Source organism: Coregonus clupeaformis, chromosome 25 (assembly GCF_020615455.1).
Source record: "Coregonus clupeaformis isolate EN_2021a chromosome 25, ASM2061545v1, whole genome shotgun sequence".
Classification (NCBI taxonomy): domain Eukaryota; kingdom Metazoa; phylum Chordata; class Actinopteri; order Salmoniformes; family Salmonidae; genus Coregonus; species Coregonus clupeaformis.
Window position 1 is genome coordinate 29,118,076 of NC_059216.1, and position 10,613 is coordinate 29,128,688.

Consider the following 10,613-nt stretch of genomic DNA (forward strand, 5'->3'; position numbering starts at 1 on the left):
CATGAATAGATTAACACACACCCACACCCTCTGATCAGCAGGTAGAAAAACTACACCACTGGGAATAGTATACACTCCTCATCACTCACTCCTCAGTCTGGGGCAGGTAGGCTAGGCTGTTCGCACTCTGTAGTTTTCCAGGTGACAACAGGCTAAGCCCTTGATCAGGTTTGACAGGAAGTGGAACAGGGAGATACTTGATGGAAGTTTCCTGCAGTGTTTGTTCTGCTGTAATATTTCCATATTCATATCCCAGGTAAGGTCATTTTGAGTCTACTTTAATAAATAAGTCTTAACTATATTGTCTTAGGGAAATGGGGGTAAATAAACTTGAAAATTCAGAAAACTGGGTGTAGGCCTACCACAGTATACGCTCTGTACAATAGAGCCACTGCTGTTTCAATACCTGTCTCCCAAATATGTTTATAATCTCTACACATTAGGTGTTCTATTCTCAAGGCGCTTAACATGTATTTCAGGACACTCAAGGACACCTTCCTTTAGCAGTACATAAAATAAAATGCATCAATCAATAGTGTAATTTAAAGTAATACGGTTATACACTCGTTAACACTTACTGTCACAAAAGTATTGTTTTAGAACTTGTTTAAAATGGAAGTGGGACAGAATGTCTGACTAATACATCTCTTACAAGAGTAAAGATGCTACAATAACTCTGGATGCAGCATTAGCTTGAACACTTTGTAATAAGATTTGACATTTGATCTATTGTTACTCCTATCAAATGTGTACATCTCAATTGGCTTTTTTCAATGAGAAGGCCAAAATTAACTGGTTTGTCATACTTTTATTTTAAAACATCTTTACACCGTCTGTTTGTTCAGTGAAGGTTGCTGTTGATTAGAGACCGGTGATGTGTTGTGAATGTAGAGATAACGCACTTTTGCTTTCTACAAACATAGCAATACCTCTGTACACATTTTAAATGACCATTTACTGACAAGTACTGTTGTTGCAAAGACGTCAGTAATAACAATAATACTGTATACTTGTCAAATACAGGCCTACTCTCTTACAGTTAATATATAATTAATAGTCTGAGTGGATGTGGGAGGCATAAAATACAGTGGTATAATTTTACATCATTACATCATTACATTATTACTGACATTATGGAAAAGTATGCGTTCCATTTTACATTTCTGTAAGGCCTACAGTTTCAAAATTGATTGCTGTGCTTCAGAGCGCTAAAAGCATTTAGCGCTGATAAATCCTATCAGAAAGTAGATTAGTTTAATCTCCATGGACTAATTAAATATGATGTAACACAAAAACTGATACACATACTGTAGCCCATTTAAGTCTAGTTTTATTTAGGCTTCCAATTCATGATGGATGAAATGATGAGTCAAGAACACAATCCTCTAATTTCTCTTCATCAAGAGTTCTACAATAAATGGACTTCCTGTATTGTAAATGGGGTGTGGTTTCTTTATTGAGATTTTAATGTTGCATTTAGTAACCTCAATTCCTATACTGCTTTGTGGAAGACTCACAAAGTAGCAAGTGAGAGCTAATGCCATCACTAATGCCATCATAGTCTATTTAATGGCACTGAAAAGGATGGACGATTGGCCGTGTCAGTGTCTTTGTGGTCAGGTTTAGTATATTTATTTCATTGATGACAGACTGGTTGTAACCCTGTGTGTGACCATTTTGCCTTGTGACTGACTTCTGACTCTCTCTGTGTTCATGGTGTCTGTGTTGACAGTCCGCAGGGATGAACTGGTCAGCACTAGAGAGCCTCCTTAGCGGGGTCAACAAGTACTCCACAGTGTTTGGCCGTGTGTGGCTGTCCATGGTGTTTGTGTTTCGTGTCATGGTGTTCGTGGTGGCCGCCCAGCCCGTGTGGGGAGACGAGAACAAGGACTTTGTGTGCAACACCAGGCAGCCCGGCTGCACCAACGTCTGCTACGACAGCATCTTCCCCATCTCACACATCCGCCTGTGGGCCCTACAGCTCATTTTCGTCACCTGTCCCTCTCTCATGGTGGTGGTGCACGTCAAGTACCGCGAGGGGAAGGATTCAAAGTATACTGCCCAACACCAGGGTTCTCACCTGTACGTCAACCCAGGGAAGAAACGTGGAGGACTGTGGTGGACCTACCTGGTCAGCCTGATCTTCAAGGCCGGGTTTGATGTAGCATTCCTCTACATTCTCTACTATATCTACCAGGGCTATGACATGCCACGTCTCTCCAAGTGTGCCCTGGAGCCTTGCCCCAACACAGTGGACTGCTACATCTCCAGGCCCACGGAGAAGAAGATCTTCACCATCTTCATGGTGGTCTCCTCAGCCGTCTGCATCTTCATGTGCATACTGGAGATGTTCTATCTGGTGGGCACGCGCTTACAGAAGGTGCTCAAAGTACGGCTGGCCAACGAGAGACTGCTCTTCGCTGAGCGCCATGAGGTCACCAACATCGCTCTGCCGAGGTCATCGTACATCAGGGTCGATCCAACTATTGGGAGCCAGCAGAACATCAGCAGACAGAAGAAGGCAGAGGAGGCTGCTGCCACAAGCCTGTAGCCCTGATCTGTTTGATTTTGGTGCATATTCGGACTTGAACTGTGCCAGAATCATGGAGAACAGAAGGACTTTACACAGGAATAAGAAGCTTTGTAAATGGACTCCTATATGTACAGATAACTGTGGTGTGTGTCTGCTTGTGGTTCGTTGTGTTTCTTGGTTCCTTTTGTTTGTTTCTTTACTTCTGTTACTGTTTGTTTACATAGCTTATAATTATTCGTCTATTTTTATATTTCATCATTGTAGCACTAATTATGTAGTACTTATATTATATTATGTCATATTTATATTTTTTGTTTTAGCCATTTCATTGAGTATTTCAAATCCCAACCTAGTCAAGATATAATTATATTACAGAACATCAACGTACATCTTTTAAATAGCTTTCCCAATATTTAACGTCCAGAGATTTAATAAGGGTTTATAGTAAAATGGCAAAAACAAATACAGACTTTTTGCACAGTAATGTTTTATAAATGTTTAATATTCAAGAACCATGTGAATTTTTTGTATTTTCTTTAAATGATTTACAGATCACTTATAGATCTTATGTTTCGGCAAGTAAAAGTCTGTATACGTGAAATAAATTACTGTATTTTTAAAGATTGAAAATATATATTTTCAATATATTAAGGCACTGTCCAGAACCTCTATGTAGAGTGCTAGGATTTGTTTTTGGACCAGACATTAGTAGTAGGCTAGGTCAGGTATAGTCCCCAATGAAAATCACAGTATAGAATATCAGAATATTAATATTCAATTTAATATTTATTATGCTCATGACTCAGAGTCCGATGGCCATAACAAAAGCAACGACTCCTACTCTCAGTCATTCTGAAATGTGCAACACTCACCTCACTCACTCAGAACACCATGCAAATTAAATCACCTCTCACTCTTCAACAAAACAGTATTTGCATCGCCACCACAGACAACTCAATACTACTTTTCCTACAGCATGCTTACATGATTCAAAGACAACAACCTTTATACAATTCAAAAAGCTACAACAATTTTTACACGATTCAAAGATTACAACAACAATCATTAGAAATATCAATTCAAAAACTCAACTTTTACTGAAACCCTCTCTTTTTACTCTCTCTCTCTCTTGCAGGTTCTATCCCCCCGTCTGTGTTCTGAAGCCTCATTCCACACTGCTTCTGTCTCTCTCTCTCTCTCAGCTAAAACGCCTTTTAAAATAGCACACTCCATCCGCAGCACATCACAGTGCCCGCCTGCCCAGTACATTATCATTTACATAACGTTACATAAGCGACACCTCTTGAACTTTTACTTGTACTTCCCTCCTACCATTCTATCTATCCATTATCCACACACCCTCTCCCTCACTCTCAAGCTCTATTCTTCCCTTTGTCATCTAACCACAATAACCATTTCCTTTTGTGCTTTCTCGTTGCCATGGCTTACACAGCTTATTGTCCCTCATTCTATTATCGTCGAATCTTTCTAATTTTCAAACATCAATTGACAGCAGCTGATAAGTAAGAGCGAGGATGTCAGATGTAGCATATTATCAGTATTTTTGCTTTCATCCCAGTCAATCTGACCAGCTAATACTGGCAGATATTCTACTGCATGATTCACCCACTCGGCTACACCCACTCATGCAGCGTCCTAGCTGGCTACATTTCACACATACATACAGTACAAACAAGAACACAGACAGCATGCACTCCCACACACTCCCTGTCAAACAATGCAGGACCATATTTTTTAAACCAAAAATCTAGTGAAAATGTTTAGTCTGAAATATTTTTTATATCAGTATTCTCTAATGATAATAACGATGATGATACATAGATGTAGTCTGAGTGAGTACCCGTCTGTTTGTGCTAAAATACCAACTCCCTGTCAATCATTGTCATGCCAAACATGTTTGGATTGACAATGACAGCAAATCAAATCAAATTGTATTGGTTGCGTACACATATTTTGCAGATGTAATCGCAGGTGCAGCAAAATGCTTATGTTTTCTGTCATTTTCCAGGTGACAACAGGCTAAGCCCTTGATCAGGTTTGACAGGATCAGGTAGATCAGGTAAGTCCACCATATATTTTGCAGATGTAATCGCAGGTGCTGTGAAATGCTTATCTTTCTAGCTCCAACAGTGCAGTATTCACTATATATACAAAGGTACGTGGACACCCCTTCAAATTAGAATATTTGGCTATTTCAGCCACACCCGTTGCTGACAGGTGCATACAATCGAGCACACAGCCATGTAATCTCCATAGCCAGACATTGGCAGTAGAATGGCCTTACTGAAGAGCTCAGTGACTTTCAACGTGGCACCGTAATTTTTTTTATTTATTTCAACTTTATTTAACCAGGTAAGCCAGTTGAGAACAAGTTCTCATTTACAACTGCAACCTGGCCAAGATAAAGCAAAGCAGTGCGATAAAAACAACAACAACACAGAGTTACATATGGAATAAACAAAACGTACAGTCAAAAACACCATAGAAAATCTATATACAGTGTGTGCAAATGTAGTAAGTTATGGAGGTAAGGCAATAAATAGGACATAGTGCAAAATAATTACAATTTAGTATTAACACTTGAGTGATAGATGTGCAGAAGATGATGTGCAAATAGAGATACTGGGGTGCAAATGAGCAAAATAAATAACAATGTAAATAACAATATGGGGATGAGGTAGTTGGGTGGGCTAATTACAGATGGGCTATGTACAGGTGCAGTGATCGGTAAGCTGCTCTGACAACTGATGCTTAAAGTTAGTGAGGGAGATAAGTGTCTCCAGCTTCAGAGATTTTTGCAGTTCGTTCCAGTCATTTGCAGCAGAGAACTGGAAGGAATGGCGGCCAAAGGAGGTGTTGGCTTTGGGGATGACCAGTGAGATATACCTGCTGGAACGCATACTACGGGTGGGTGTTGCTATGGTGACCAATGATCTAAGATAAGGTGGGGATTGGCCTAGAAGTGATTTATAGATGACCTGGAGCCAGTGGGTTTGGCGACGAATATGTAGTGAGGGCCAGCCAACGAGAGCGTACAGGTCACAATGGTGGGTAGTATATGGGGCTTTGGTGACAAAACAGATGGCACTGTGATAGACTACATCCAATTTGCTGAGTAGAGTGTTGGAAGCTATTTTGTAAATGACATCGCCAAAGTCAAGGATCGGTAGGATAGTCAGTTTTACGAGGGCATGTTTAGCAGCATGAGTGAAGGAGGCTTTGTTGCAAAATAGGAAGCCGATTCTAGATTTAACTTTGGATTGGAGATGCTTAATGTGAGTCTGGAAGGAGAGTTTACGGTCTAACCAGACACCTAGGTATTTGTAGTTGTCCACATATTCTAAGTCAGATCCGCCGAGAGTAGTGATTCTAGTCGGGCGGGCGGGTGCAAGCAGCGTTCAATTGAAGAGCATGCATTTAGTTTTACTAGCGTTTAAGAGCAGTTGGAGGCCACGGAAGGAGTGTTGTATGGCATTGAAGCTCATTTGGAGGTTTGTTAACACAGTGTCCAGTGAAGGGCCAGATGTATACAAAATTGTGTCGTCTGCGTAGAGGAGGATCTGAGAGTCACCAGCAGCAAGAGCGACATCATTGATATACACAGAGAATAGAGTCGGCCCGAGAATTGAACCCTGTGGCACCCCCATAGAGACTGCCAGAGGTCCAGACAACAGGCCCTCCGATTTGACACATTGAACTCTATCTGAGAAGTAGTTGGTGAACCAGGCGAGGCAGTCATTTGAGAAACCAAGGCTATTTAGTCTGCCAATAAGAATGTGATGATTGACAGAGTCAAAAGCCTTGGCCAGGTCGATGAAGACGGCTGCACAGTACTGTCTTTTATTGATCGCGGTTATTATATTGTTTAGGACCTTGAGGATGCCACCTTTCCAACAAGTCAGTTTGTCAAATTTCTGCCCTGCTAGACCTGCCCCGGTCAACTGTAAGTGCTGTTATTGTGAAGTGGAAAAGTCTAGGAACAACAACGGTTCAGCCGTGAAGTGGTAGGCCACACAAGCTCACAGAACGGGACCGCCGAGCGCTGATGCACATTATGCGTAAAAATCGTCTGTCCTTGGTTTCAACACTCACTACCGACTTCCACACTGCCTCTGGAAGCAACGTCAGCACAAGAACTGTTCGTTTTCCATGGCCGAACAGCAATTCGCAATGCCAAGCGTCGGCTGGAGTTGTGGAAATGCGTTCTCTGGAGTGATGAATCACGCTTCACCATCTGGAAGGCCTGACAGACAAATCTGGGTTTGGCGGATGCCAGGAGAACGCTACCTGCCCCAATGCATTGTGCCAACTGTACAGTTTGGTGGAGGAGGAATAACGGTCTGGGGCTGTTTTTCATGGTTCGGTCTAGGCCCCATAGTTCCAGTGAAGGGAAATCTTAACACTACAGCATACAATTACATTCTAGATGATTCTCTGCTTCCAACTTTGTGGCAACAGCTTGGGGAAGGCCCTTTCCTGTTTCAGCATGACAATGCCCCTGTGCACAAAGCGAGGTCCATACAGAAATGGCTTGTCGAGATCGGTGTGGAAGAAGTTGACTGGCCTGCACAGAGCCCTGACCTCAACCCATCGAACACCTTTGGGATTAATTGGACCGCCGACTGCAAGCCAGGCCTAATCACCCAACATCAGTGCCCGACCTCACTAATGCTCTTGTGGCTGAATGGAAGCAAGTCCCCGCAGCAATGTTCCAACATCTAGTGGAAAGCCTTCCCAGAAGAGTGGAGGCTGTTATAGCAGCAAAGGGGGGACCAACTCCATTTTAATGCCCATAATTTTGGAATGAGATGTTCGACGAGCAGATGTCCACATACTTTTGGCCATGTAGTGTCCCTAACAATACAAAACAATACACCCAAATCCCTAAAAATAAAAATAAAGAAATTAAGAAATATCAGAACGAGCAATGTCAAAGTTCAGAATATAAATATACTGTATATGTATATAATGGTGTGTATAGACAGTATGGACAGTATATGAATAGGAAAGGTGTGTACAGCAGAAGTGATATAGGATGAGCCTTGACTTGAATACAGAATACAGTGCCTTCAGACCCCACATTTTTCCACATTTTGTTACATTACAGCCTTATTCTAAAATGGATAAAATAAAAATTAATCCTCAGCAATCTACACACAATACCCCACAATGACAAAGCAAAAATAGGTTTTTAGAAATTGTTGCAAATGTATATAAAAAAAATAAGTATTCAGACCCTTTGCTATGAGACTCGTCTGGCGGAAACCTGGCACCATCCCTACGGGGAAGCATGGTGGTGGCAGCATCATGCTGAGGGTATGTTTTTCAGCGGCAGGGACTGGGAGATTAGTCAGGATCGAGAGAAAGATGAACGGAGCAAAGTACAGAGATCCTTGATGAAAACCTGCTCCAGAGTGCTCAGGACCTCAGACTGGGGCGAAGGTTCACCTTCCAACAGGACAACGATGCTAAGCACACAGCCAAGACAACACAGGAGTGGCTTCGGGACAAGTCTCTGAATGTCCTTGAGTGGCCCAGCCAGAGCCTGGACTTGAACCCGATCGAACATCTCTGGAGAGACCTCAAAATAGCTGTGCAGCGACGCTCCCCATCCAACCTGACAGAGCTTGAGAGGATCTGCAGCGAAGAATGGGAGAAACTGCCCAGATACAGGTGTGCCAAGCTTGTAGCGTAATACCCAAAAATATATAAATAAACTGTTTTTGCTTTGTTATTATGGGCTGTTGTGAGTAGATTGATGAGGGAAAAAAAACTTTAAATACATTTTAGAATAAGACTGTAACGTAAAAAATTTGGAAAAAATCAAGGGGTCTGAATACTTGCGAATGCACTGTATACATATGATGTAGATAAAACAGTATGTAAACATTATTGAAGTGACCAGTGTTCAATGACTATGTACATAGGGCAGCGGTCTCCAAGGTGCAGGGTAGAGTACCGGGTGGTTGCCGACTAGTAATAGTGACTAAGTTCAGGGCAGGGTACTGGGCGAAGGCTGGCTAGTGGTGACTGTTTAACAGTCTGGCCTGGAGATAGAAGCTGTTTATCAGTCTCTCTGTCCCAGCTTTGATGCACCTGTACTATCTCCGCCTTCTAGATGGTAACGGGGTGAACAGGCCATGGCTCGGGTGGCTGAGGTTCTTGATGATCGTCTTGGCCTTCCTGTGACACCGGGTTCTGTAGATATTCTGGAGGGCAGGCAAACTTGATGATTGAGTTGGAGATGTGCGTGGCCACGCAGTCATGGGTGAACAGGGAGTACAGGAGGGGGCTGAGCACGCACCCTTGTGGGGGGCAATGGAGTTGGCAAGAGCACAAACAGATCTGGGACCAGGCTAATATAGAGTTAATATTCGCAAATAATAATCTTCAGCAGAATCAATCAATTATGCAATAACCACGTCTGGTGTGTTTGAAGCACCCCGATGACACAATCTGCATGCCTCTGAGAGATCGTCATTGCATGAACATGTATTTGGAAATGTGGTGCCCTGAGAAGTGTCCTTCCTCCAGCCGCTAAAACAAAACGTTGATGTCATCTGTGTCATTCAATGCTCCAGAGCTCAATATCAACTGTGCCACTTACTTGGGTTAGGGTAAGCAGTGACAATGTTTCCTTCTACAAAAAAAATACTAAAAGAAAAAAGAACAGTGGCGCATATAGTGAGTGACGCGGTAATGGTATTGGGAGATGAGTCACCCAGACACACAGCGGGGATGATGAAAGGCCTTTGATGTACTACTAGCCTGGGTACTAGTCTGTTTGTGCTATCATGCTCTGACACAAACACAACAGTTTGTCCTCAGATAATGTGTGTATTGATTCTCATGTGAAATATAGCTGACATAATTTAGCTATTAATTACAACAGCCCCCCACCACACACCTACTGCCACCTCCCTGGCCTTGTTCACAATGATCTAATTAATTTGGCCAGATATAGACAGACTGAGCCCTACATTTCTGCAAAACAGTTTCGGCCTGTATCTACTATGTAATACACAGAAGTCACAGTTCCTATTTTATAGGACAAGAAAAACACGAGACAGATGAAGAGCATGTATAAATTGAAACAGACAAAATGCTGAAAATCTACTGTAAGGGGATGATGGCCACTACTTACAGCAGTAAAATAAACATTTAGAAAATAATAATTGTGGGGCTTACTTTTCCCAACAGACAAAATGCAGGTGACATAGAATCACCAAGTTAAAATATTTATTTGCACATTTATACATTTCAACTACAAGTACTCATATTGCACACAAAAGCTTTACAATAGCTCCCTCCATACGCATCACTTAGTATTATTCACCATCAAGAACCAAGCAAGGTAGGCTACTGTAGATCAATAGTTAATTTCATCAAGACATCTTCAGGATTTCATAGCTTTACAATGCTAAATTAATTTCAGAGCACGTTATTATATATTTGGCAATAATCAAATATACAACATTCACCCATCATTTTCATACAACACCCAATCAACACTTTACATAAATTAAATATATAACAAATGTATAGGCCTGTCGCTTAAAGTCACAACCTTCCATTCTAACAATCAGAACAAACAAATACTGTAGATGAAAATCCAACAGGATTTCAATATCAATCAACTTGACAAAGTATATATATATGTAACTTATTTAATGCAACAAATAAAGAAACTGTAGAAGGGAATTCTTACATTTTGCTTATATGGTAATAGAAATCGATGAAGAATTAAGCTGTTATTAAGGTAGCATTTACTGGGACTATCTTTACTGAAATTAAGCATTGATACCATAGCATGACAGAAATTGGTAATTGTGTTAAAATCCTAAAAACTCAATTGTAATTTCATCAAAACAAAGGCTACCTTAATCAGTGTGAGATCAACAACTATGAGGCAGACTCACTCTGGCGGTATCCCAAATGGCCCCCTATTCCCTATGGGCCCTGGTCAAAAGCAGTGCACTATATAGGGAATAGGGCACCATTTGAGATGCAGACAGTGTGTCTCTCCTCTCACACCTCTGTGTGGGTTGAGGAGTGTGAA

The 10,613-nt window shown here is 41.6% G+C and overlaps 1 protein-coding gene across 1 annotated transcript; it reads left to right on the forward strand.

Annotated features, from left to right (window-relative positions):
• Positions 1 to 105: 105 nt before the first annotated feature.
• On the forward strand, positions 106 to 3,125 carry LOC121538867 (gap junction beta-4 protein-like). The gene is made up of 2 exons (XM_041847042.1): positions 106 to 256; positions 1,733 to 3,125. Exon 2 carries the CDS (start codon positions 1,742 to 1,744, stop codon positions 2,549 to 2,551), a length of 810 nt encoding a protein of 269 aa, XP_041702976.1. The 5' UTR covers positions 106 to 256; positions 1,733 to 1,741; the 3' UTR covers positions 2,552 to 3,125.
• The last annotated feature ends 7,488 nt before the right edge of the window (positions 3,126 to 10,613 follow it).

Coding starts and splice junctions, on each gene's coding strand:
- LOC121538867 (XM_041847042.1), top strand. CDS start 1,742: ATGAACTGGTCAGCACTAGAGAGCCTCCTTAGCGGGGTCAACAAGTAC.